Here is a 27,513-nt window from a genome sequence, read left to right as displayed (position 1 = left end):
TGTTTTTTTAAGTGTAGACAAGGCCATTAACAAAAAATTCAAAAAACCAAAACCCTTGCCTTCTATCTTTTATATGATTGTACCATCATTTCTTTAAGGTAGGTTGTGGCTCTTTTCAGAATGGGAGTTTTAACCATTTTTCTTGATGTTTGTTTTGGTTTCTGGGTTTTTTGCATGTAGTAGTAAATTGGCTTCTGTGCTACAGTTGTAACTTAACCTAATAACAAAGTAATTATCTGGGTACTAGGCAGTTTCAAAGAGTTAATGTAAATATAATCTCACTCTGTTCCTGAAGACTAGTTTCAGTCTGAACTTATGCTGTTTTTAATTGGTTTTAAGGGGTTCTGGATGTAGTATAGATGGTGTTTCATTAGCCCTGTTAAAGCGATTTCAGAAATGGTTTAAAACCCCATCATGCAGGTAAGGATGGTGACAACTATTCCTTCATAACCCATCCCTTCTAAAGACTCTGCAAGTGTCATCTTGGAATCCATGGGGATAATGAAAATGTAACAGGCTTTTAATAAAATACTTTGGCAGATATTTCATTCTAACAAGTGTGCCATCAGACATTATTGTTCATAAAACCCTGAGCTGCTTTTGAACCTGGAATTCAGATTCTATCTCTTTCTATCTGGAAAGATAATCTTCCTTCTTGATAATCTGCTGGTTGTGCTGCCTGTCTCTGCAGGCTCTGCCCTTAAGCTGCTGAGATTTGTACATAAAATACAGTCAGCAGCTCAAATACCTGGCACTATAAGAGAAAGAAAGAAGGACAGAAGGAGAGTGAGGGTAGACTCCTTTGGCTAGGCCTGGACTGGTTTTCTTTAGGTTCTTTGTAATAGCTCTTCTTGGCTTGTGTGTGTGGTGAAATGTTGGGGAAATCGTGTACATGTCCGGAGGCCTCTGTTTGTTTGTTCATGTACCTCAAAGCTAGTCTGAACAGTTTAATATCTGTTTAGACCCAGTTAATTACTTGCCTGTTTGTGCTCCTGTTTTCTCCTCAAGTATTTCAAATCAAGACTCCTCCTTAGTGTGATCCCACTACAGTAGTTAATGCACGTGGGACAGAATCTGATTCAGCCATCCTAGATTTGCCTACTATTATGGGTGGTTTGCAAGTGCATGTTTAGCTACATTTCAGCATAGTTTTCTTTTCTCTGCTCCGGTGTAAATCATTTTCTGACCTGTGCAGGGAGAACTGTTGCCAACAAGTATATAAAGCAACAGGGTTGTTCAAGACTGTAGTGAAGAAGAGAATGTATTGTCTGAATGTCTTTGCTCTGCATTATGTATATGACAGGTACTCGGACTGAGTGTTTATATCTAGGGGCATCATGGTAAAACAGCTGTTAATGTAATGGCCAGTGGTCTGATTTATTCTTTTAGTCTGAGTACTGGAAACAGAGAAATAGTAGCTGAGGGTAGTATTAAAGTTCCCTGTAGGGTATCTGCACTACACTGTGATATGTTTTAACACTAGCAATATCGTCACAGATCCTCCTATGTCTGTGGACTATGCTTGCAAATTAATTTTTATCCACAGTGTTGGGTCAGACTTTGATTGGGGGAGGGAGGGTTACTGCTAGATCCCAAGCCCAGGGGTGACCATTGTAACCAAGTTAATACCTTCTGTATTAACACACACTTTCTGACTTCCCTGAAATAGCTCTGTTTGAACTAGCATGTGTGTCTTTTAGAACAACATGGTGCATTGTCCCATGGAGGTGGCATCTGTCATGCAGATGGGACCATTGGAGAAAGTGCTTCTGACTGGCTTCTTCCTAGATGTTGGGATTTGAATGCAGTGCTTGTGAAGTAATTGGAAATCTTGGGGAGGTGATATCTTTTATTAGACCAACTAGATAGTTGCAAAAAAAAATCTTTATTTGCAAGCTTTTGGGCGCACACATCCTTCCTCAGGCATAGAGGATTGTAAAAAGATTGCTTATGAAGATTGCTGATGCTGGGCAGGCCTATAAATGGTGATTTTTAAATGGGCTGGTGGGGGTGGGTTGTCTGGTTGTCCGTTACACCCTATTGATCCTGGCACCAGGCTGCTCCATGTGTGCTTGTTCTGACCTAGGAAACAGCTGAGCCTTCTTAGCAAGGTGCTGTGGGTGGGCTAATTAGCCCTGCTGAAGGGCAGAACTAATTAGCCTAGGTGCAGCATTGCACAAACGTGGCTCTGCTGCTTCTGTTTTGGAGCCAGCACGTGTGGACCTAGCTCCTGTCGTTGTGCAGCATGTCTGCCAAGTGGACCAGGAGGCAGGTAGGCTGTGGGGCCTCTGTGTGGGTTTGGAGGAAGGTGGGCTGTGCAACTTGGGAGAAGGGGCAAGCTGTGGGGTGACAGGTGACATTGGGGGTACAGGGAGGCTGCAGGACTGTTCAGGGGGCTGGTGTGATGGAGAACCCCTGCTTTGGGATATCTGTAGCTTTCCTCATCATTCTGACCTCTGCTCCTACGTGGAGCCTTATTGTGGTGTTATAACCTTTTGTCATAGAGACTGTTTTACTCTGTCCAGCCTGTGTCTGTGTTGTGTAAATGGGGTAAGCCTAGACTTGGCATGTGTGGTTCTTTAGTACTGCTGAGCTGCTCATTGGCTGGCGTTGTATACATGAGGGACTTGCCTATTCTTAATTGGTTGCCAGTTAACCTGTGGCAGTTTAATGGGTCTGAACAGGGTTTCCCACAGCTTGTCCCAAGGCACCAAGTTTGTGGTTTACATTTTCGTAATCACTCCGCAATTTAACTCCTTAGGTAAAAACTGTCAGTATAGGCAAGTGCTTCCCTCTCCCATCCCCTCACTTGCTCCCTAGGTACTAGTAGGAAGGGAAGGGGTGTGTGCATGCAGGGGAGTGGTGTGTCCTTCCTTTCTACCTGTTCCCTCGCCCCCCAAAAAGGCATTTATGCCTACACTTACCAGCTCTGCTGTCCTGACTAGAGAGCTGAGTTTCCTTGTCCATCTGGGAAAATCTCCTCTTCTTTCCTGAAGGGAAGATGATGATGTAGGGGACTGGTAACCCAAGGGATCTGCCATAGCTCAGCCAGGTTGGGGGTGGGAAAGGGGATTTTGCTTAATGTAGGGGCATGTTGGGGTAGTGGGAAGAGAAGAGTCCCTCCCTGCAGGGAGACTTCCATGTTCTTGTTTTACTCTGGTTGTTTTCAGGGGGGTTAAAAAAACCGGGGAACTCCCCAGTTTCTGCCTTCCCTACTTCATGGAGGCTTGATGGCAAACATGGGAGAGTTTGTTTTTGAGCCTGACCTGTTCTAGCATCTGGGGCCCTCTCCTCTTATTGGGAAGGGCAGCCAGGCATGCCTTAGCCAGCAGCCCTTGCAGAGCAAGCAGTATAAACAATACTGTAACTTTCCAGGTAGAAAAGAGTTGACATACCTGGCCTAGGCTGCAGGGAGGGGTGGTGTGGGCTTGGAACGTGTGGTTTGTGGTGTTCAGTGTTTGGGGTTATCTGCATCTCTGAGCACTTGTGCTGCGGAGACGGCAGAATGGTAAATCACTAGCAATCAGTGTAAGCTGTGCAAGTGGTTAGGACAGAAGGAAGGGTTTAGAAGCAAAATCCATTAGAGAATGTCAAAGCGGATGCTTCTCCTTGCTGAGGAGTGTGGATTCTCCTGAAGCAGGCAGGCGCCTCTCATGGTGCGAGTACCCTGCCTCTTAGAAACAGAAAAAAACTGCTTGGTACACAATGCAATCTCTTCCCTGGAAGAGGGAATTTATTTCTGAGTCTCGAGGTCCGCCTGGCCTGAGGTATGTCCAACACTCTGCTCTGCTGCTCCCTAGTGTGATTTAATTTCAGTCTCTTCCTTCAGATTCCCAGATAGGGCTGCCAAGCAGGATTTTGGATGTTAAAGGATATTTAAACATGGTGTTTGCCCTTCTGGGCTTGGCAAGGAAAGAGGGAAAGAAGGATCAGAGAAATCTTTTTTTTGTTTTTTTAATTTGCATAAAACTCGGAGGCAGAAAGTATCCTGTCCTAGCTCTGTTCAGGTTTTTTTACCTCCTTAATAGGCCTGTGAGTAGAGGAAAATTTACAAGTGAACACCAACATCACATTATGTCTCATGTCTGCAAACATGAGAATGATTACAAGCTTAGGGAATTCAAAGAAAAAGAAAGAACAAAAATAACTGACTGGTGCAAAGCCATGGCATCATTGTATGATGCTTGAATAAATTTAAGCACTTATTTATCCAAGTAGTCTTTTAACTTGATGGACATACAGTTTAAGAGATGCTTTCTTGTTTGCAAAAGCAGAACTTTGCATATTATATGTGCCTACGTGCAAGTCGACCCCACATTTTTCCCAGAACCTAATATCAATAACTACAGATACAGACCTTGTACTGTTGTTCCCCCCACAAAATCATAGATAGAGTCAAATAACCAAAGAAAGGACCTGAAGTGGTAACTTCATTACAAATTAAAAAAATAGAAATGACATTGAAACATATTTTTGGTCTGGTATGCATGCAGAAAAATGCCACATGTACATAAGTCAGGACTTGGGGACCTGGTTATAGGTAAAAATGTAAATGCAAGTAAAATGCATGTAAAAATCCAATGCTAGTTTTTAAATTTTCTTTTATGGTCTTTTTGAAGGAAAAATGCAAACTTCGAATCAGAAGAAGACAGTATATTATCACTCATTTTATGTACTTTTATGTGTGCTTGTGCCACACAAATCATGCAGTTACCTTTACTGTGCCTTTTTGGAGTGCCTTGCCTGCACTTACCTTAATTAGCTGCTCCAAGCTGTTCTGGGATGGAAAACTAGTCATCTTTCTCTTCCCCCCCACCCCGGTGCGGCTTAAATGGCTTGCCAGAGTTGAGGTTTTGTTTTTTTTTTGGTATATCTGCTCCTCCCAAATAGGATAATTTAAATTCCACCTAAGAATTATACTAGCCTGAGGTGTTCAGGTGAGGCACTAACATCACTGTTTCAGGATGAAGTTATCGTTTGATATATTTAGATGATGGAGCTGGGAGATTTATGTTACTGACTAGGGTAGATGTACTGTTTTCCAATGAGTCTAAGCAGGGCAGGCTTCTGACCCTGGGGACTCTGGGAGTCTGATCTTAACTCTCTCAACATTGTGTAGACAAAGATTTTTTTTCCCTGTCTTTGGAGATTGCTAAAATGCTTTAGTTATAACTTTCTCCTCCTGGGAGTCCTGTACAATCAAACTTGTGATAACTAGGGCACCTGGCTTTTCAGCCTGAGGGATATGTGAAATAACACTGATAACATTTGTAAACCCTTTTGCAGCCCTTTAATAAAATACCATATGCAGAGTGTATGCTGCTGTTGTAGAAGCATGTATTAGCATGACTTGGTTTGATCAACAGAATTATCCTTGCCACTAATGTTCTCCAGCTGGTTTTGAGCAGAGGCAGGTGGCTGTCATGTGCCTGCCCTGGTTGAGGAGCATGGCATTGGTAGGAGAGGGTATGGCAGCTATACTCCTTCACTCTGGTAATCTGTGGCCAGCACATGGACACCTGTAGCCAAGGCCACTCCTAGGCCATCATGGAACCTGTTCTAGAGCTGGGAATTGGCAGCTGGCTCCAGTCAAACTCCTCCTATGACAGGCACCCAGTGGAACCAAAAGAAATGGGCTCATGCCAGTTGTAAGTGCTTGTTAAAACACCCAAAATGTTATTTCTCCTCTCTGTGGGAAATTTACGACAGTTGAGCTAAATCCTAGTCTCCCTGAATGAAACAATGGTGACTCTGCAGTTGCTTTAAGCAGAGCCCAGGCCTGGTCTGAAAATGAGCTGCAAGCGACTGGCCAATAGCAACTTGCCTAAGTTTTTAACTGAAAATACGACTGGAACCTGCAGAGTGCTGTGCACTATCTGGCCTTGCAGTGTCACACCACCCAGCCATCCCCTTTTGGTCTTTTGGCAATCAATCTGAACATTTACATCTGAGCAGAGCTGGCTTTTAACTTCCACGTCATAAATCTCTTGGGGCTGTAGTAGAAATCTGTCAGTGATGTACAGCTGGGAAGTGTTGTTTCTCTCCCCAACACAGCTTATATTTCTGCAAGGTTAGAAATCACACCTGTTGCAGCAGAATGGCCGAGTAACAACATTTATGTGACTATCTTTCTGATTGCAGAGGCCTGAACATGTGCATGGCAGCATTGGGTTACTTCTAGTTGGAAATAAACTATGGAGCCTTATATTTTTGCACTGTTACAATAATATTGTAGGTATAAATAGGGAAGGGGATAGCACCAGTTTTTAGGCTTCCCTTCCCTCGAGCATAGAGAAGTGCTTCAGAGCACACACTCCTGTCCCTGATGGGGAGCATTTGTCAGGAATTCCATGAGATTTTGCTTTGAGTTCCCTGCTCCTTTGCTTTGCAGTCAATGGGTTTTATTGTGTGAGGAGGATATCCTGGGGCTCTATAACGCCAGCTTTGGAGGTGGATTATTCTTTAATGCCTTCTTGCAGCAGCCTGAGGTGTTTTCCCCACTTTAAATAATTGCACTGCTAGTACAGCTCAAGAGCCACCTGCAGAATTTCCACCAGCCTCCCCTGTGGTATTGTAATATAGCCTTAGAGGCAATATTTGGATGCAGCAGCACTGCATGGTGATGCATCAAAATGACGCTGGTTCATGGCATCCTGGGGGTCTGTATCCATATTCTGTACCTGTGAAACACAGACGTGCATGCCTGTGGCTGTTCTAAGGGTTGTGCTTGTGGGGTGTGGAGTAAATGCAACACAAATTGGGGTGGGTGTCCTCCTTGAATTTCTAGTGCTGTCTAGCATCTCATGCTAACTAACACAATAGAAATGTTCACTCATTCAGTTCCCCATGCTAGAACATGCCAACCATACTTGGCAGTCTTCTGCTTCAATGGTCTCTTTTAATGAGTTTAATAGAGATAAGTAACTGGGTGTCAAAGCAAAGGCAGAAAGTGGCTGCCATGGAGATGACAGAAAGTGTTGACAAGCCAGAAGTAGCATTGGTCCATTTGTGGTCCAAGCTTACACATCTTCTGTGGGGGGGGTGGGGGGGGATTATTGGGCTTGTGCCAATTTTATATAAAAGTCTGAAAATAATTGGGATTTATCTTCTCTCAAACATCAGAAGTGGGGTGTAAACAAAAACAAACAAAGTCTGGTTAAAGAGCACTTCCTTTTTGTTCGGGTTTCACTTCCTTGGTGCTTAAGTTTCATAATACTACTAGTTGTCTTGTCATCCGTAGCCTGGATTCCAGGGCAAATGAGGCTTGCATATATAGGGGTAAGCACTAAATGAAGCAACCAGTGGGATTTAATGCATCACATAGACTGCTGACAGATGTGGAAAAAAAGACCCAAAAATGGTGCTTTACTTTCAGCTCAGTGTGCCCCCACACTGAGCGCAGCACTTGCCCAGAAGAGGGACCATGTTAGTTTGACCCGGCTCACCCAGTGTCTGCATAGATTGGGCGCTTCAATGGGGCTTTTTGGTGCTTTATCTAATAGCTGATTGAATAGCTATTAATAATGTTGGAGATACGTAGATTGAATCAGCTATTGGATAAAAGCTCTGAAAAGCCCCGCTGAAGCGTCCAGTCTATATAGACTCTAGGGAACTGGGTAAAACTAATGTGGTTCCTTTTCTGGTAAAGTGCCTTTTTGTTTTGTATTCCCCCCCCAGTCTGTCAGTGACCTTAGTGACTAACCCATCTTTTTTTTTTTATAGGTCGCCTCTATCTCATCAAACAAATTGACTTGCTGAGTCGATTGTGCTGCTCATTTACTTTTCTTGATTTCATTTGAGAGAAGCATATCTGACACAAATCATAGGAGGAATTGATCCAATGCAAATCATGTGGGGAAGGCAAAATGAAATAAGCAAATTATTTTATGGCTTGCTAAGGACTGACTCACAGCTGTCTTCCAGCTTTCCATATTCCTCTTCAAGTGGTGTGCTTTCATTTATTCAGGGTGTCTTTTCTCCCGGTGTCTGAAAAGGTTATTTCTTGCTGCTGAACTTTAAGGAATTGCTTTGACCTCTGGGATGATGGATCTATCTGCCCTGTTAGAATTCCAGCCATTTGGAAAGCTCCTGTACTGTTTGAGACAAGCTGCACTTTGAGTGGTGACTGCCTTTCCTATAGCTTTATACCTTTTGAACAAGAGAGTGTGGGTGCGTAGTGTTATAAAGAGAATAATTTATGAAGCAGAGACGCACCTTGGTGATTCTTAATGCAGTAGCTGTGGCACTATGTACCCAATAGGGTTCCAGTTGAATTTTTCACTGGTCTCAAATATTTATTGATTTTGGCATGCCTGAGAGTACATACAAAATTAAGTGGGTAAGGCAGCAATAAAAACCTCAAACCACATGTGTGAACACAGGTGCAAAAAATTGCATCTCTTTCTCTCTTTAGGTCATGTCTACACTTACTTGGTGTCTTGCCAGAGAATGCCTGCTACCTCCTAAAATGCAAGCCATGTTACTGTCTTGGCTCCATGCAGAGCATGCACCAAGAAGCTTGCATTCTTGAGGCAACCTACTGGTGTGCACCCAGTGCTGCAATATGGCAGTTTACAGGCAGTCCTCTGACTTATGACACAATCAGTTCCTGAAAATCTTGTCTTAAGTTGAAACATTGTAACTTGGAACCAATTTTCTCATAAGAAACAGTGTTATAAATGAGGGTTTGGTTCCTGAGCCAAGGCCCGATACCCTATTTTCACCAAAAATACCCCAGAATTTTGTACTCGATCAATTATAGATGAGTAATATAGCTACATTAATATATTTTTATTGTAAATAGCAATTATATTGATTTTAGAAGGACTTCTTTGAGGTGACTTTGCTGGACTTTTTGAAGGGCTCTTGGTTGGACTTTGTGAAGGGTTCTTGGCTGGACTCTTCTCAGGAGTCTTGGCTGCAGGTTTTTCTGGAGTCTTGTCTGCTTTCTTATAGAAAGTGTCCAAGGAAGTTTGGACAGATGTTCTCCAGGGAGATGAGCGGTGCAGCAAACTTGTTCGCTGGCATGGCATTGCATTGGATCAAGCATTGTAAGTCGAAACTGGCGTTGTAAAGTTGAAACAGGGTGTCAATTTATAAATGTTGTAAGTCAAGGACGGCCTGTATTGAGAGGTAGAACGTGTGGTGTGGGTGTGGCATGCTTCATTACGGCTCTTCCTGCGGCTGTATTAAGGTGGTGTAGCTATGCCCTTAATGTCGGCTCCAGACCCCGTGGAGGTCAAGAAGTACTTTCTACTGACCTACTGGGCTGTAGGCCAGGTCCTTCAGGGATGTACTGTGTTTGGTTAAGCTTCTGACATTTTATTCTACCTGGTTGCATTTATGACAATGATCTGGAATTTTCTATCCTTGGTGGGACAGTCCCTGAGCTTCAGACAGGAGGTGATGAGCTTTGCAAGCAACACCAGAGGAGGGGAAGGATGAGGCATTGCTGCTGAGGCAACAGTGGAAGTCACTGTTCACTCCCCTCTTTTTAAAGGTGTTTTCTGCTGGATAACAAACTTGTTTATAGCTTAATTTGTATTGCTGCTTCTTAAGGAAGCTGTCTCCTTTTCAGCTGATGGGTGAGATCTCTAGAGTTCAGAGCATGTTGATCAGCAGATGTAAAGAGCTCCTTCAATTCTTGGAGACACAGAGGACACTTGGTGACAAAGTCTCTTCTGTAAGAAGCTTATTGAGCAGGGTAAAAGACGGACCATGCTGGAAGGGATGGCTGAGTGGGGCAGGGGAGATGGAGACCAGGCTAATGAGGTGGAGTAAGTGTGGCGGTCCCCCTTGAATGTCTGCTGGCATGGAAATAAAGCAGTCTTTCTCCTCTGTGTACTGTGATTTCTTTGTAAGTCATTTTCTTAAATTCTCTCTGGCCTGGTTTTGGGGAGAAGGCAGAGAGTAATGTTGGCATTAAAATCCAAAGAACAGAGAGCTTTACTAGGAGTTTGGAGATACAGGTACTGTTCTCTAATTGGCCGCTCATTTGCTATGTTAGTGGTTCTCAACCTTTTTTGGATGAGGGCCCATTTGTAAACATTGGCCAATCTCGACCCAATGCCACTTGCTCCCAACCCGCTGCCCACCGCCCCCGCAGTGTGTGGGGTGGAGGGGATGTGTGGGGCATGGGGTGCCCAAAGCAGCCCCTCACAGGCTAGAGCTCTGCCAGCGTGCAAGGGAAAAGCCACTGTTTCCCACATTTTTCTCCTTTAAAAGAGAACCCATTTTTAAAGTTTGTTTGCGATCCTTTGATATAGTCTTATGTCCCACTTTTGGGTTATGACCCACAGGTTGAGAAACCCTCTACTATGTGACCTTGAGCAAATCACTTAATATCTTTAGGCTTCCATTTCCCTGCCCATCTTTCCTTTGTCTACTTAGAAACCAGGTGCTTCAGGGTGGGGACTTTTTCTTACTCTCTGGGTGTGTCTACACAAGATGCTACAGCGCTGTAGCGTCCGTTGCAAAAACAAGGATGCCACCACTACATCACTGTAGTGATGTGCTCCCTTGTTGGAGCGTATTGCTACAGTGACAAAGTGGGCAAAAATAACTGTGCAGGCGGCACAGTGCAGAATGGGCTGTTACTGTGCTGTCTTTAAGTACTTTCAAAAGGAAGTACTAAATGACGATGGAGTAACAAAGGTGCCGTATGGCCACGTGTAGATGTTCCCTGTGTGTATAGCAGCCAGTGCGACATGGCTCTGATCTTGGTTGAGGAACTCTTAAATATATCCAAACAGTCTTTAAGGAAAGATTTGATATTTCACTGGAGAAATGCCTTCCCCTCCCTTCCTCATAGTGGTGCTGTCTTGTACTCTGGCTACTAAGGCTGGGATTTTGGTTCTAGTGTTCCAAATCCCAGAGTGACTTTAAACTGCCTCTCTTCTTTATTTATTTATTTTTTAAATTGAATTAACCTGTGACAAAAATTTTTCTCTAGTTCTTCACCTAACATGGATACAGCTATGCATTTTCTCCATCAAAGTTACACTGGCTAGAGCAAAGATGATGTTCAGTCCTAGGCAAGTGAAAGTGTTAGAGGCTGGAGCATTGTATTAGTTGTAAGAGATTGGCTCTTTGGCTAGAAATAGATATCACTGAGTGAAGCAGACCAGTTCTGCCGTGATGTGTAACGGCACAATCACTTAACTAGGAAAAATACACATCACCCCTTGTCCCTCTCTTGATGGTGCAGGGAGAGGGGCAATGTGATCTCCCCACTTTCCCTGCCCAGCCAGGCCCAGGGCACAGGCCTTGCTGAGTTGGGGAAGCAGGACTTTTCCCTGCCCAGTCAGAGCTGTTTGCCTGTGATTGCAGAGGAGCAGGTCTGGTCTGACTGAGCAGAGAAGAGTTTGCTCTGAAACTGATTCCTGGTAAATATCATATGGGTCTTTTCATGCCTAAAATATGGCAATTTTGGGTGTGGACTACCAGTCTGGCTCTTGTGTTTTTAAAGAGCTAGCATTTTCTTTCTGTAGTTTCACTTTGGAGTATCTCAGCTGGTCTCCTCCCCCTGCCTCCTTGGGCGTGTACTACTGGTTTCTTATTGCCATGGGATAGGCTGTTTTGGCGGCTTGCTGGGTCAGTAATCATGAAGGCTTTCTGCAGGCTCTTTCCCAGGTGCCCTTGTAGTTTTCTTGTTTAGTTGGCAGCCTGTATTGTTCAGAGTTCAGCAAGGCATGGTCTGGAACTGAGCTGTGTACCTTGATTACCAAGTTGGCATAACCAGTTGGTGCCACGCAAGCCTTTTTTAACTTTTATGTGTCACAAATGATGCAAATCTGTTGTTATTGTAGCCTGCTGTAGATGCCTGTGTTTGTAACAGAGTTGCTGACTGTGCATCAGGTGACCATCTCTTCTTGGAATATGGCCAGGACTTGGTATAGGGTGAGGCCAGCTCCTTTGGGAGATCCTTGCTTAACCTTGCCCTACTCACCCAGATAGTGTTCAGTGCCTTCTGGTCCTCACTTTTTGAGTGCTTGCTTTTGTAGGGAGCAGAGGAAAGTGACTGGAAAGAGCCTTTCCTTCCCAGGAAATTATGATTAATAATGCTAAACAATAACCCCTTACATTTGCTGAACCTTTTGTTCCTGATTGATTCCAGAGACCTGTGTGAATAGCCTAAACATGACCCAGGGGAATCTTTCTTGCTTCCATTTCATTCTGTGCTTCAAAACACTTTCTCTGCCTATTTTTGGCCCTACTAGTTGGGTTTGAAGCCAACAGGTCTTCAGCAGCCCTGAGCTACCTTCAGGAGAAGAGACTCCTGGGTTCTCAGTTGTCAGAATGTGGGTTCTTGGACTAGAAGATGGGAGGGTGGAGGGGACATTGAAAGTACTTATTTGTACCTTTCCTTTGTATAAATTGCTCTCCAAACTTCAATGCCTTCCCTGGCTCCAAGGAAAGAGTAGTTATCACTGGCACAAATCACTCTTGCTCTGTGTGGAGATGGACAGATCTGTTGAATAGATGATGGTCCAGTATATTTGCATTCAGCAGAAAATTGGAAGAACTAGAGATGTAGATTTGCCCACATCCTATTGCCATATGAAAATAAAACATTGCCCCTCTAACCCCCAACCGTTTTTTTTTTAATTGGAGAAATGACATGTTCCCTGTCAGTAAGTGGCTCTGGAAAACCCTGGGTCTCAAGAACTGGCTTATTGGCTGGCTGTTTAAACAGGATTCATCTTTTTCTCTTTCTTCCTCCTTTGCAGGCTGCTTACACATGGAACAAACTGGGGATAATTCTGTGCGTAGCTGAGCCATTAGTCTGTTTGATGTTGCCTTTTTTTTTTTTTTAGCTGCAGATCTCAAAGCCTCTAAGATTTTGAGGGCCAGTGGAAATCCCTGAAAAATGCCAGGAGAGTCTGGGGTCCAGACCAGAGGCTTGGTGTGGGGGAGAAAGAATGGGAGGCAGTTTGGTGTTTGTCCTCTTTACTCTGTCCATAAAAATTGACAGGGCAAGGAAGGGCAAATACAATATTCAAAGGGAAATTAAATCTTGAGTGTTTAGTGTGGCAGGAGAGGGAAAAAAGAGGAATTGGGGGAAGAAACCAGGATCTGTAGGCTGTGATTTAATGAGAGCTGGGCTAGGGCTGACCAACTGACCTGACTGCCTGTGGGCTATATGCAGACTGATAGATGTGAACATCTGGCCCACAGGCTCCCACACAGCAGCATGACCAGGAAGGGAGGGGGGTGGTATACACGTGGCTGCACACGTGGCAAGGGGGAGGGTGTTCATGGGTGTGGTTCTTGAGTCTGCATCCCAAGCTGCATGCAGCCCCTGGCTGCCCAGAGGCTGGATAGCCCTGAGCTAGGCCATGTTATAGAAACCAGTGGGGAATTAATCCTCCAGCACAGAGCAATGTGGTACCAGTAGCTGCTTGCTGTTACCTGTTCTAAACCTCCTTTCTGGTTTCTGGCAGAGTGCTTTTAACTAAATCTCCTGGTCCTTTCCCACTCCCCAAGGGCTGTGAGACTGTATTTCTGGGCTCTCTGGAATTGTTTTACTCCAGGTGCATCTCGGAGAAGGAAAGTGTGGATTCAGCAGCATAGCTCCAGACAGCTGGGACTGGTGGGTCAGGAATGCAGTCCTGACAGCTGGAATTGGACTGAAACAGCTAACACAGTGTGTGGGGAGGCTGGAAAGAGGAGAGCAGGCGAGAGCGGCTGTGTGCCTGCACTTTTAGAAAGCAAATCTGCAGGGACCCAACGTTGCTCACATTTCCTTCCCTCTACCGCTCTTTCTTTGTCCTGTTCTCTACTCTAGGCTGTACATGTCATATATAATGTATGCGTACACCCACACACATTGTACTGGCACCTGGCAGAGCCATTAGAGCTGAGACTCTGTCAGCATTTTCATTAGAAGCCCACCCAACCCCCCACTTTTGGCTTTTGCAAAAAAAAAAAAAAAAAGTTGTATTATAATGGTTTTGTACATCATGATGATTCAGACCTTCAGGCAACTTTGTTTCAGCTCTTGCCACAGTGGTTCCAACATGTGTCAGTCACCTAATTGTGCTATGGGAGCGTGTCTCCCATCATTTTTAAAAATAGAAAGAGCTTTGACAGAACTTTGGTAACCAAACTGACCTTGTGAACAGCCATTACTGGTCAGAGAGGTCAAAAACTTGGCTTCTTGCACTTTTTAAAAATGGTTATTATTTCTGCTGTGAAAAGAAGCAAAATATGGTTATGGTTGGAGATGGGATTTGGATCCTTTAATCTCCCAGATGCCAGTTCAAACTGAGCACAGGCTGGAACTGCCTATAAACTTGCTACTGGTCTGTGTGATGTATATGTGAAAGAAGTTTGGCCGTTGTGCGACTCCTAGAGGGTCAGTGACCATGGAGAACCCAGTTAAGACAACTTGTCTAAGTACAGACAGTCAAAAAGCCTGAGGCTGAATTGATTCAGTCTTTGCAAGTTAATCTAAACTGCAGAGATTAAGCTGAGTAACAACTGGACAGACCTTCATTTTTGATTCAGGAAATACAGACAAAGACCTGCAGTGGCTCAGGCCAAAAGCTGGGGGTGCTAGAGCACAACTCTGACGTAGCTGGCGTGGGCTGTGTGTTTGCTTCCTTTCCTCTTCCTGCTGCCTCCAAGGTCTCTGGGATTTGCAATCCAGAATTACAGCAGCAGGACTCTGCAGGCTTGCTCATCACTTCCTCCTCCAGCTTCCAGGTGCCTCTGGGATTTGTAGTCCACAGTTGCAGTCAGCAGTAAGTTTAGCAGGGCAGGGCAGCTCTGTACTTGGGAGAAGAGGGGCTTAACCCCAGACCCCAGCAGAATTTTCCTGGGGGTGGGGGAAGTCCCTGCCTTTCTCCTCCCCCCCCCCCCCAACCCTTCTGTGTCAGAGCAGACAGCCCAGCCCAGCCCAGGGCTGGAAAGCATACTGGGATGCTGGGGAACTGTGACTGAACTTGAACCGAGAAGGGGTCTGGGACAGAAGTTTCAAAAACTGGTTTGACCCAAATCAGTTAAGTCTGATAGTACATTCAACCAGGTTTATCTTTAAACCAGTTTCAGCCATTTTGAAACTGGTTTATGTGCACTGAACTTCTGTTGTGTTACAGGTTTAAACCAGTTTCTGATGACTTATACCGGTTTATGTGTAACTTCTGTCCTTAGCCCTGGTGTGAATGGGCAAGAATGACAAAGGACCAAGTAATGAATTGAACTGCAGAGATTGATCTTTCTGAGTCAGGCCTGAAGTGTGTCAGCAAGGCCTTTGTGTGGGAACTTGTCTTGGTGCTGTTCCTTTTGTGAGTATAAGTTTTCAATCTCCAGACCTGTCAAGCCAGCACATTTCACCAGCACTGAGCTAAGAGGAAGAAAAACAGGTTAAATCATAGATGAGGGAGAAGATACAAAAGCCTTTAACTTTATAAACTGTGTGTGTGCATGTGTGCCCCATGCTTGCGTGTGCACACACACAGACACACTTTGAAGCTGTTTAAATTAGAAAACATCAAAAAGGGGATTGGAATAGGAGGCAGTCAATTGGAATAGTGATGTTTGTTTGTTTTGTACTCTGTTATCTCTGAAATAGCTCCCCAGTTAATTCTTCCCCCCACCAAAGCAAAACTTTCACATCAAAAACAAAACTCGAAGCCTAAATAAAAAAATCCAAAATAACAGAAGAAACTGTTCCAAGGCCAAATCTTCCAACTTATGCTTCAGCCTGAAGTGAATGCTTCACAGCTGTGCTGTAAACCCCAGAAATGAGAGCTTTACAGTGAAAACGCTGACAGCCCTTTAAGTAAAACAGTGTACTGCAATTAGCATTCCGTGTTTCATGTGCCAAACAAAGCACAGCGGAGCTAAATGCTATGCTTTGAGTTTTCGTTATTTTTGCAGCAGTAACAGATCAGATGGTGTGCTCAGACAGTAGATTACAGCCTGTGTCGTGTGCGCTGGACCCCGATAGTTAAACATGGTTATGGCAGTCGGTGCAATTTTTCTGCAGGTGGTCTGGAAGGCAGTGGAAGAGGTGTTTGTCTGAGAATGGGGCTAATTTTAGCGTTTGACACTCCCCATTTGGGTTTAGCTTTTCTCCAGAATCTCAGCCTGTTCTTGCCTGTATATCCTTATGCGCTGACACTGTTAACGCATGACAAAGATATATCTTTGTATTTAGACCTCAGTGTGCAATAGCATGACCTTTGTCTTATTACAATGGGTACTGCACAGTTAATTGGCTCTCACCCAAGTTTTAGTCTTGATTTCTCTTCTGCTATCCACATTAAAAAAAACCCTCTGACTTAAGTTTGGAGGCACTGTAAGGCCCCAGATTTGTGTTGGTGCACGCAAAATTAAATTCAGAACTTTCAAGAGTTTCTGAACCCATGGCAGGAGAATGCAAGGGACAGCCAGGAGAACTGAAAGTCTCATGAAATAGGGCCCTCCTCCTTGGAGCTTCCTGCACTACTGGGGCTTCTGCAAGGCTGAGGGTACAGTGATGCTTATCATCTGTCCTTTAAAAGCATTTTTTAAGAAAGAAGAAGATATTATTACACAGTGGTTCTTCAGACAAAATCTGTAACTGGTTATTTGATAACTACAGTGGTGTTATTGAAGATGATCTAGTCTTTCCAAAATGCAGTGACCAAATTCCCTCCCTGGTCACTAACCACAATGGGCTTTCTGGGCCGCCTTCTCTCACAGGAGTGTGCCTTTGCCTATACATTAATAAGTTTACCCACATTCAGGAGGGAAAGATGAAGGGGAATGCCTAATGTAAGCAAATAAAGGGGAATGCCTTATGCAAGTGAATGATACATCACCAGTGATGGATGTTGTCTGGATGAATGTTGACTGCATTATACCCTTTGGCCTACAGAAGCATTTTGTTTTGTTTTTTTACGCAAGATCTTGTCTTGTTTGGGAAATTTCTCAAAGTAGTCATTCCAGATACGAATCTGTTCTGAGAAAAATATTCTATGTGGAAGTTCATTTTCCAGAGTAAGCATTCACATGGGGGTAAGCTGAAATAACTACTGGAGAATTATTCTGGAGTAACCATTTGGGTAACCTTCTAAGTTGGACAAAGCCTTAGAGCTGTTGTAGTTCTTACTGATGTCAGGCTGCAGATGGGAGAACTCTTGATTGCTCTCCAGGCAAGATTAAAATGTAGGATGGGTACTGTCTTTGTCAGGAATGGCCACCCCAAGCGACAGTCTGCTGGAAGTACTTGGTTGCTGTAGCTGTAGGAATTGGTGGTTGTGGTGCTGTAGTTATACTTGCCTATAGTACATTCCTGTCCTGGGAACAGTTTCCAAGAGCATGGATGTTGGAGAGGTCCTCTGTCTTTTAAGGTCTTCTAGGTCTTTATTTCTGCACTTGGGCCTACTTTTGTTGTCATGTTTAGCTCCTTTGTCCCTGGGGAAGGTGCGGAAAGCAGCAAAAAGCAGAAAGTGCAATTTTCTGGCCTAGTCTGTGCACACGTACATGTGCATACATGCATGCTTGTGTGAGCAAAGGAGGGAGAAAATTCCTGGTTTTGTGTTAGGATGAGAGATGCGGCAAACTTACTGTGTTGCTATAGTATTTCTGTCTGGTGTTGGAGTAACATTTAAGACCTTGTTCAACCTACAGCTAAAACCAGGATGGGAATACCAGCTACCAAAAATGGGTCACTTGACTAATTGTAGACAAGAGTTCTATTTTTTCCAGGGAACTTGGATAGTGAAGCCATGCTGTACATCTCTCCTGTTGGGTGAGCTATGGCACAAGAGTAACAGAGATCCTACCAGGCTAGGATGGAGGTAGGGGTTTAGTAGCATGGCTTGGCTGCCATGGTTCTCACTGCCAACTCAATATTGCTAACCCAGATTGTACTGCACTATCACATTGGCTTGATTGCTTCCTTTGGGGCCCATCTTCATAGCATTATTTATTGCACTGGAGAAACACTTTATATATTTGGAGGGCTGTAGCATGATTCTTTGCCAAGGGCTGATGCTATCCATACAAACCAGAGTACAATGTATGGCTCCCATGTCTTTAACCTTAGATATTGCTACATTAAGTGGACCAAGAGGGAGTGTTGTGAGACTCTTCCAGGCTGCTCTGGCATAAAGGAACAGGATCCCATGTGGAATAAGGATGATATATGTGTATGGGGAGGGGGGCGGTCTAGGTGATGCTCACCAGTTACTTTTGTCCTACCTATCTAATAAAGAAACAGTTGCCAGTGGCTGGTGGTGTTCAACTTCTCTAAACATCAGAGAGAATCTGAACCAGTGGTAAAGTTTCTTTCTGAGGGAGCTGGGAGCAGCGGGTGTCACTTCTTGTTTTTGATTGCTCTTCCTGTTCACGGCAGCTGACTGAGTGCCAGTAAAACCAGTGTTTATCAGTAATTCAGTAGTAACCCAGAGAAAAAAATTCTGGAGAGAACTTTTGACATCACTTGGTCATGCAGCTGTGTGCCTTTCTAGGGTGTGATGCTTTTTGCAATGTGTCTGCCTTCTAGTGCAGGAAGCCAGGAAATCTATGGCTGTTTGCAGCAGTGTGGTGAGAGTATCAGCTATGAAAGCACAGTAATGGGATCTTCCTTTCTGTGATGATCTGTCAGTAGGTTCTCACAACTTGAACTTCCTTGTAATGTTACCATGTCAGCATTGAGCAAGGTGCTGTGTTGGTTGTCTTCATAGTGTCACCTTGCTGGAATAACTAAGCAACCTTAGGGCCCAGTGATTCAATAGAAGTGCACCTGCAACTCCTTGCAAGGAAGAGAAATTTGGTACCTGTGAAGTCTGGCCACTGCTTAAATGTCTGAATATGAACTTAAAGTTAAGTGCCTTGTTTTAGGCACATTAGTTTGAAAGCATTGGCCTCAGGGTCACAGAGAGTAGTGATATGTAACATGGGTGTAATGTGACCTGAACTCTGTAAGAGTTTTGGCAGTGTTGTCCACAATGTACGGCAATGTTCAATAACACTTGTCAGGGACTTTGAGATCCTAGCCTGAAAGTGCCAAGGAGTATAAATATAATACAAGGCATGAAATAATTAATGCAGAATTTCCTAAAATCCAGCCTCCTTTCTGCAATGGTAATTTGGAGGCAGATTTAATGGTAGACTTGATCTTAGCAATTACTTGCATGCTCAGATGATGGCAGTTAAATATTCAGTTACCTATTAAGAAAGTACAAGCAGGTATCTGTGTGTCTGAAGGCTGACTGTGGGTATAAAAAGGGATATTAACTTGATCAATTAGAAAAATAGAGACCATGCTTCCAGTCCTTCATGCAAACTGACTAGGACCCAGGGCTCTTCTGTTTTAATGTTTGCTGTGCTCTCCCATTCATGTCAGATTAGGATTCAGAGACAAGTGCCTGTTGGCTTCCTTTTTTTGGTTTGGGCACAGTGCCATCCTACCCTTGCTGTAGGATCTTATTAAACAAACACAATCTCATAGATACAGTAAGCAGTTCTGAAGAAGAATAGTTATGGCTGAGCAGAATCTGAGCCTGTGGTTGTCCAGTGAGATCCTACAGCAAGGCAGGACTCCAAGTCCTAGTCTCAAAAGTGGGACAGCACTGTCTGCATGAGCAGCTCTGGATCTGAAAAAAAGGGGCAGGGGGAGAAGAAATGTTATATGTATATATCTATAATTATAATAATAGGCTTATTCTGTCTGTCTAGAGCACTCTGGTTGTCTCAGCAGCCAATCACAATGCTTACCAAAGCAACCTGTTGGAGTGCTCCGGACAGACAGAATAAGTGTGTTATTTTAGAAGATCCTGAGGCATTTCAAACAGATATGTAGGCAAGTCAGAGCTAGAGTGAAGCACCAGGGGCCCCCACTGTGGAGCAGGCAGGCTCCACTGGAGGGGGGAGGAAGCAGTCAGGGGCCCAGTCCTTTTTTTCTTTTTTCCCTGGCCCTGGAGCCTGCCTGCCTCTCCTGTGGGTAGGGGGAGAGCTGCTGGCTGGCCCTGAGCTGCAGGGGGCCCCAGTGCTTCCATCTGTGGTGGTGGTGCCCCCCGGGACCACCTGGGCACAGTTCCAGCTGGTGGGTGCTGCCCCGGGGCGGGGTACCACCATTGTGGAGGGAAGCATCAGGGTCCCCTGCAGCTCAGGGGATGCGTGACCCACTGGCAGCTCACTCCCCAGCTGCGGGAGGTGCAGGTAGGCTCTGGGAGAAAAAAAAAATCAGCCCTCTTCCCACTCTTTTGTTTTTGTTTTTTTTCCTTAGCAGAGTCTGCTTGCACAAGCTGCCACCAGATTGTGCAACCCCTGAGCTGCAGGGGGGGCCTGTTGCTTCTCTTTGCAGTGGTGGTGCCCCTTGGTGGCCTGGGTGGGGTGCTAGCTGTGCAGATGCAGCCCCAGGTTACTGGCAGCACCGACCAGATCTAATGGTGCATGGGACACTGGAAGCTCAGGCTTGGCAGACTTCCAGCACCCTGTGCACTGTCCCGCCACCTTCCTGCTGCCCGGGACCCCCTGAGAATGGGTTGGCTGCCCTGGGAAAGGGGCAGGAGGACAGCTGGGTGTGCTGGCAGCCAGAGAAGGCAGTGGGGACAGTGGACAGGACGCTGGAAGCCCGCCAAGCCTGAGCTTCCCCAAGCATGCCTGGGTTTCCAGAGTCCTGTGCACCGTCCCCACCCCCTTCTCCAGATAGGGCCCTTGTACATGTGGGGAATATCACTGTAATTTATGTAACAAACTAAAATACATAGGATGTGTTTTAGTTTGCTACATAAAAAGTCATTTAAATCAAAGTATGCCACTGAGTGTGTACACTGTTATGAAATTTAATTAAAACATGCTGCCAAGCATGTACACTTAGGCAATTAAATTGTTAAAAAGGGCAATTAAACTCCTAAAAGGAGCAACTTCTTCACGTGTACAAGGGCCCTTAGTCATGTGTACAAGGGCCCCCTTATTCTATGACTATAAACAAGTCACAAGGTCAGACTTTTGATAAAATATGTATTTATATTCCTAAGCCAGTGTTTACACATGGACAGCCTTCTGTAGCCTTTTTGAGGGTGAGAAGTTTTGATTCCATTAAAGTATTTGGTCAAAGGATAACTAAAAATTCTGTATTTAAAGAAATACTTTTGTAATAAAAATTTGATCGTAAATGTTTTGCGAGTTTCAGCTTGTGTGTGTAGGTTCAGTTTTGAGTCTTCGAAAATTAGGATCATTCTTCATGGGAATATTCTTTTAGTAACACTAGATCAAACCATGAGGGTAAAAACACCAACAATACCTTCAGCAGTAAGTGTCTCTCTGTAAAGGTGGAGATGAAGCAAAGCATGCCATTTGCTGACAGTCAAAGATGTTCAGTGGCAGGAAAACGCTGTCATGAACCCAAGGCTGTGTCTTTGTCTGAACTACCTAATGACTGCGGGTGGAAGGACAGAGGCAGTGTTTGCTACTTCCAAGCATTTTTACGCTTGCAGTTATGTTGTACTACTGTTTGGATCCTGACAGAGCTTGGTGGAGATGTCTGTGCGCCAGACCAGGTCCTGTGCGTTGGGGAGGGCTGGCAGCATGAATGGCCAAGGCTCTGCCACCAAATTCCCAGATCTGTGGGGAGAGATGAGCACTACTGCTATAGGCTGTGTTGGTGATATGTGTGTGCAGCACAGCAAGAGTTAATGAGGACAGAATAGGTCTTTTGATTAAGTCTTTTAGGTCACATTTCCTTAAGTTAGTGGTGGAAGAATCCTTTGTAATGCCCTTCTAAGAAGCTGAACATAGTCCATTAAAGAATATTATTTATATGTGAATATCCAGATAAAAGATCTGCCTAAGTCTAGCAGCTCCTTTGGGCTAGCCTGGTGAAGGCACATGAGTTTGTGTCCAGCACCACACAAGGCAGTTGGACAGCTGACAACTCAGCCCAAATTCCAGGTGCTCATTTAAAACTGGGACAACTGGTTGTGGCCTTTTGACTGGAGTCTGGAGCAAGACTTGAACTTGCCCCTCTGGAACTGTAGCAAGGTGCCCCCTTGCTTCTTCAGTGGTAATGTAGCCAATAGCAGATAATTTTATATAGCAATATTTGGGAAACTGTGTAGTTAAAGCCAGTCGGGGCTACATCTGCATTGAGGTCACATTGATGTCTGTTATGGCAACAGGTATAACATGGACAAGGCCACAGCGGAATCACTTGAGTAACTCATGTCATGTGTCAGCCATCTTCTCTGGGCCTGAGAACATAGTCTTAACCCCTATAAGATTGAGGCAGAGAGCTGGAGATTCCAGCTTTGATTCTACCTCTAGAAGAGTTTGTGCTTGTGTGTCTGTGTGTGTGTGTGTGTGTGTGATTATGTCCACTTATAATGACTTTTTAATAGTAAGTTGTTAAATACTTTGAAGTAGCTGTAACAATCCCGGTCAGAATACAAGTTTCTTCTTTTCTTTTTTCTTTTTTAAAGGGAATACTGAATTGAAAAAAAGTTATTTCCCCACTTTGCTAGTGGGTCTATAGATGCATTTTTAATAGCATGTTCTCATATTAAAAAACAAACAAAAATATCAGATGCAGTTTTGTAGAAACCACATTTCCAAAGAGAGATTCATTATGCAAGAGGAAAGGGACAATTTTATGTTCCCTCATACCGGCTTAAGACATCTGGGCTATGTTATTAAGGGAAAAAGAGTGGGGATGGAGCGTCTCCAGAGGCTGGGATACATGAAGTCTTCTAACCTTCATGTCACTAGTCTGGAGCCAATACAAGGCAGAAATGTTTGAACTTCTGCCTGTTTCAGGGTAGGGGATGTGTCTTGGCCTGACTCCTAACGGGAGATAGTTGCATCCCAAAACACACTGCTACTCCTGGCATTCTCTTTAGCTACCTGAGCAGTGAACCAAGCAGATGGAGACCACATTTTTTTCATGCTAGAGGGGGCTTTTTTGGATCTGTGTTAAGGCAGCAGGGCAAGGCCTGTCCCATCTCTGCCTTTTGTCCCAGGTTGTTTGCATAAACACAAGATGTTGGTCTCCAAGACATCCATTAATGATAATAGTAATAATTATGGTAATATCCGCATATGCAGTGCCTATGCCTGAAGGCTTATGAATGCGTAACAAAATATAACTAGAACTATGGTAATTAAAACCAGAAGACAACGTGACCCAATAAAAATATGAGTTGGCAGAGATTGTGGTGCTGGAGAAGGCACATGCATGCAACATGTAATAACTAAAACCATACTGCACAAACTGTACAAAGGAAAGAGGAAATGGTTTTGTGCCTTAATCAGGGGATCCCAAGGGCTAAACGTAGGCTGAAGTTTAGGGGCATGGTTTCCTAGAATGTCTCATGCCACTGACTAAGAGCCTAGCCTTTTAATCTGGCATCAGTTTTCTTTGACAAGCATTACGTTTCCTTAAAAAAACCAAGAACATTTGGTCCTTTTTCTTCTTAGGTTGGATGGTCTCCTGCAGTAGTTCTCAGTGTGTGCTTTGTGACCTCTGAAGGGGCATGGGTCATGAAAGGCATTTGGGATGAGGTGGGTTGTAAAACATTAAACACTTTTTACACTTTTTAAATGAAGGAGACAAGATTTCCAAAATAATTTCAGGGTGACAGAATCCTTCCAAGTCTGTGAGGTCATATAGATTGGTAGTTGTATTATGTCATCTTATCATTGCTACATTTACTTTTAAAAGTCAGAATAAAAATGATAAGAGCTTTGGGAAGTTTGACTTTGAGGAAGGGGGCTGCCAACCTGAAAACACTTGAAATATTGGTCTAATGGTTAAGGTAGGAAAGAGTTAGCAGGATCTTGGATTCTGCACTGTGTAATCCATGCCATAGGTGGTGTGGCTTGCGTAAGCCTCAGGTACAAGCAGAACCTCTGGGAATCCCAAAGCTTTAAAGCATTATTAGGAACTGCTGGAACAGGTAGTCTATAGGCCTTGCAGAAAGATCCTTCCTTTGCCTGTTTTGGGTTTATTGCTAGCGGCAGTTTGGAAAAGCAAAGACACATGAGAATGATTACAGATTGCTCCCAGTTCACTATAAAGGGATGAAGGCCTGATGATGGGTTCTTACATCCTCCAAGTGGCTTTTGCTAGTTCTGTCTTTCTAAAGCTGAGCTCATTGTCTGGAAAAATTCAGACATTTCAAGCAGCAGCTGCCTGACTGGACTGCTCATATTTGGGTTTGTGACCCCTGCTCTTCTAGCTTCAGGCTCCCTCTGGATGCTCAGGGGTGGCAGCCTGCTCCATTGACTGTCACATGAGTGACGGTGGATTCTTGTTGATCTTTTGCCTTTCTCAGTGCTGTGATAAGCTATGTACGAGTCTGTCTTTGACTGCAGCTTATGATGCTTTGTGACTTTTTTTTTCTTTTGTATTAGGTGACCTTGGAGAAAGTGTTGGGAATAACTGTGTCAGGAGGCAGAGGATTAGCCTGTGACCCCAAAACTGGTCTCGTCGCATATCCAGCAGGGTGAGTCATTGAGCACATTTATTAAATGAGGGCTGAGCTTAACCTTGGCCGATATAGCAATATAAAGATACTCTCTATATTCAAAACAGTCTTTCGTGGGGAGGTGGCTAATTTGCACTGAGCAGTCTCTTAACTCACTTGTGGGGGTGACAGCAGCTGTAGGCAGTGTCACTTTAATTGATGAGTAGAAGGATTTCATTTACCTGTCATTCTTAATGAGCTTCTTTGTAGCTCTTCCTTCCTCTGTCTGCTTTCAGCTAAGTGTTAAATATCTTGCGTTTCTAATTAGATTCTCTAGTATGGCAAACTCGCACATACATCAATGTGATGTTCAACCTTGAGGGTTCCTAATGGAGCAGGTGATGCTCTCTCTGCAATGATGAGGACTACAGCATAAAACCCCTTTTGTATATATTCGGCATCTTGTGGGCAATTTTGCTCTTCACCTACCTATAGAGAGAAATATATTGGATTATGCTGACTGCTTGTGTCAGTGTCCAGTACCACGCAGTACCTTAACTCTTCCTTTGTTCCCACTTTTATGCTTTTCTTCCTGCCCTCAGAAAATACTCAGATACAGAAGAAAGCATGTTTAGGAGTCCATGGACACTGCTGTGAAAGGTGGGCCACAGTAGGTTACTCAAGAGAACCATTGTATTGTATACTTCCTCTGGACCCAGGAATTGAACAATTTGCCGGTATATCTATCCCATCCCTGGGTGGATAGACTAGTCTTAGATCCCCTACATGTGACAAGAAAACACCCTGCTCCCAGAAGGCTGTGATAGGGAACCACAAAATGCTTAATGTTATTCTATTGAAATGGTGATGTATCACAGCAAAGCTGGAGTTTCTAAATCTGTGTCTTTGAAATATTAGCTCCTGTTTTGGTATTCATCCTAGACATTCATATACATACTAACCTGCTTGCAGGTATCCTGCATTAATGCAGTTTGTATGTGGATATCAGCATCCCTTCTGAATTCCCCAGTTAGTTCTCTTTGGTAGCCAACTGCTTGGTTGGCTCCTGGAGATCGGAGTAGCTAGAAACACGGTGGTGGGCTTATGATAGGCAAGGAGGCCTTAAATCAGTGATTCCTAAAGGGTGAGTGGTGGAAGTGTGCTGTGAGATTTCTTTGTGTGAGGAGGTAAAAGCTCTCCACCTGTCTAGCACCCTGAACCTGCCCCAGCTAATCCGGTGGTGCCTGCAGCTGCTCCTCTGGGGACTGCTGCCACTGCCTTTCCCTGCCCCTAGGCAACCCCTGTGTTGAGAACCACTGCCTTCAAATTATCACTTTAGCTGTGAATACATGCTGTTCCTGTTTGCCAATGTTCAGTGCTTCAGCCTTATGCTTGCTTGGTGGTGTTTTGTCTTGTGGTCAGTGATCTTCTTACCTTTCCATTTTGGTGAGTCCTTAAGCTACCTTTGGGTTGCGGTCTGGGGAAGTTCGCTGGAGTTTGTCTGTTCTGTTGCTTGTTAGGTTTCACTTCCTACTACTTCTGCCTACATGTATCTCTTGAATGGTAGAGCTTCAAAGTCTGTCATGTCAGAGACAGCACGCAAAACTGGGCAGTCTAATTTAACGTTGTATTTAGAGGGTACATGGATTTGTTTAAACAAGTCAGAATCTTTGCCCTTCTCTTTAACCGCTGGCTGTACCCTTTCATAAGATATGCCTAGTATCAGTTAATGGGATGTAGACTTGGATCTTGGAGGGGAAAAAAGTTCAGCTTAGCGATAGGCAGTCATCCCAGAACGAGCTGGCAATCTTATGAAAGCAACACTCCATTTCAGTCCTTGTGCCTTGTGAAGTGCCTGTCTGTATTCTGATAGTAATAGTAGACACTTTCACTGCACCCTTGGCAGTTTCCAGATTTCGAGGACTGGAAAAATTTACATATAGAATATGGCAATGAATGGAGCTGCTGTCCGTAGTAATTGACTGAGTGACTGGGGTTCAGCTGTTAAGAGAAAATGGAATAGGGAGAGCAGAGATGGTTTGAGAGTGAAGGTTGATGATGAAAAATCCAGGAGAGGAACTTGGGGGAGAGGACATGCATTGGATGGATAGAGAGAGAGATTTGAGTGGAAAGGTGGATTTGAGTCTGTAGTGTAGAGAGGACAGTAGAAGCCTTGAGTGGAAATACTGTCCTTATTGTAGTCTGTGGACCTTTTGTCATTGATTCCAGGTTTTCATATCGTAGGTGAAAGCAGCTGAAGAATAGGTCAAAAGGGAGAGGGAAGGGTAGATGCCCATGTGTGTGGGACTACTGTGAAGTGGAATAAGGTTGGTATGGGATCAGCCAGGGGAGGAAAACATTCCCTGGAGGGTATGACTAACATCACGAAAGGCAGCGGGGCTGTGGAAGGGGATGGGCTTTTAGACTTTGATGAGAAGAATTTGGGTGGAGGGAAGAGGGTAAGGAGGGGTGGGCAAAATACAGCCCATGGGCTGGATCTGGCCCACCAGCTGATTGGATCCGGCCCGCAGGTGGACACCCATCAATTAACTGTATTTGGCCTGGCAGTGGCTGTCCCTGCTGCACGCTGAATGGGGTTGAATCCCTCCCGTTCCCGCCTGGGGCAGCGTGTGCTGAGCTCCTGGCCTCCCCCACTGGAAGGCCCCAGCCCTGGCCAGCAGGCAGATTCCAGGCAGAGCTGCTGTTGCTATAGCTGCCCAGGGAACTGCTGGGCTCCCCTGGCCTCCAGCAAATCCTCCTCCTGTCCCTGCTTCAGTGGAAGCGAGGGAAGCTGCAGCGTTAAGGGGAGCAGGGCGAGGGGCAGGCTCTGCTTGCAGTTTGCTTTGGTCCTGCTTGTGCATGGCTGGGGAGCATGTGGATGGAAGGGGTGGGGGTATGAAGGAGCTCGATTGCTCACAAAGCCCTGCTGGGTAGGCATGGGGGCAGGCAGGTGGGGTGGAAGCAGCCACAAAATCCAGCCTGGGCTTGTTGCGGTCCCGCCAGACAGGCAGGTGGGGTGGGAGCGGCAGCAGGAGCTAGTGCGGGCTTGTCTACAACCTTGTTGGCCAGGCACGGGACAGGGAAGAGGGGTGGAAGCAGGAGCCAGCATGGGCTA

General features: G+C 44.7%; 1 protein-coding gene across 4 annotated transcripts in view; it reads left to right on the top strand.

The window, feature by feature from the left end:
* The window catches only part of MAPKBP1 (mitogen-activated protein kinase binding protein 1), a 129,699-nt gene that overhangs the window by 23,454 nt on the left and 78,732 nt on the right, over positions 1–27,513 (top strand). For 3 of the 4 annotated variants that reach the window (XM_019496487.2, XM_019496486.2, XM_014595504.3), the window contains exon 3: positions 24,346–24,437. The exons of the other annotated variant lie outside the window; for it this stretch is intronic. In XM_019496487.2, the coding sequence (XP_019352032.1) occupies positions 24,346–24,437 (92 nt within the window). The remainder of the gene's footprint in view (positions 1–24,345; positions 24,438–27,513) is intronic. 4 annotated transcript variants of the gene reach the window in all.

Source organism: Alligator mississippiensis, chromosome 2 (assembly GCF_030867095.1).
Source record: "Alligator mississippiensis isolate rAllMis1 chromosome 2, rAllMis1, whole genome shotgun sequence".
NCBI classification, from domain to species: Eukaryota; Metazoa; Chordata; order Crocodylia; family Alligatoridae; genus Alligator; species Alligator mississippiensis.
This window is presented reverse-complemented; position numbering and strand designations above follow the sequence as displayed.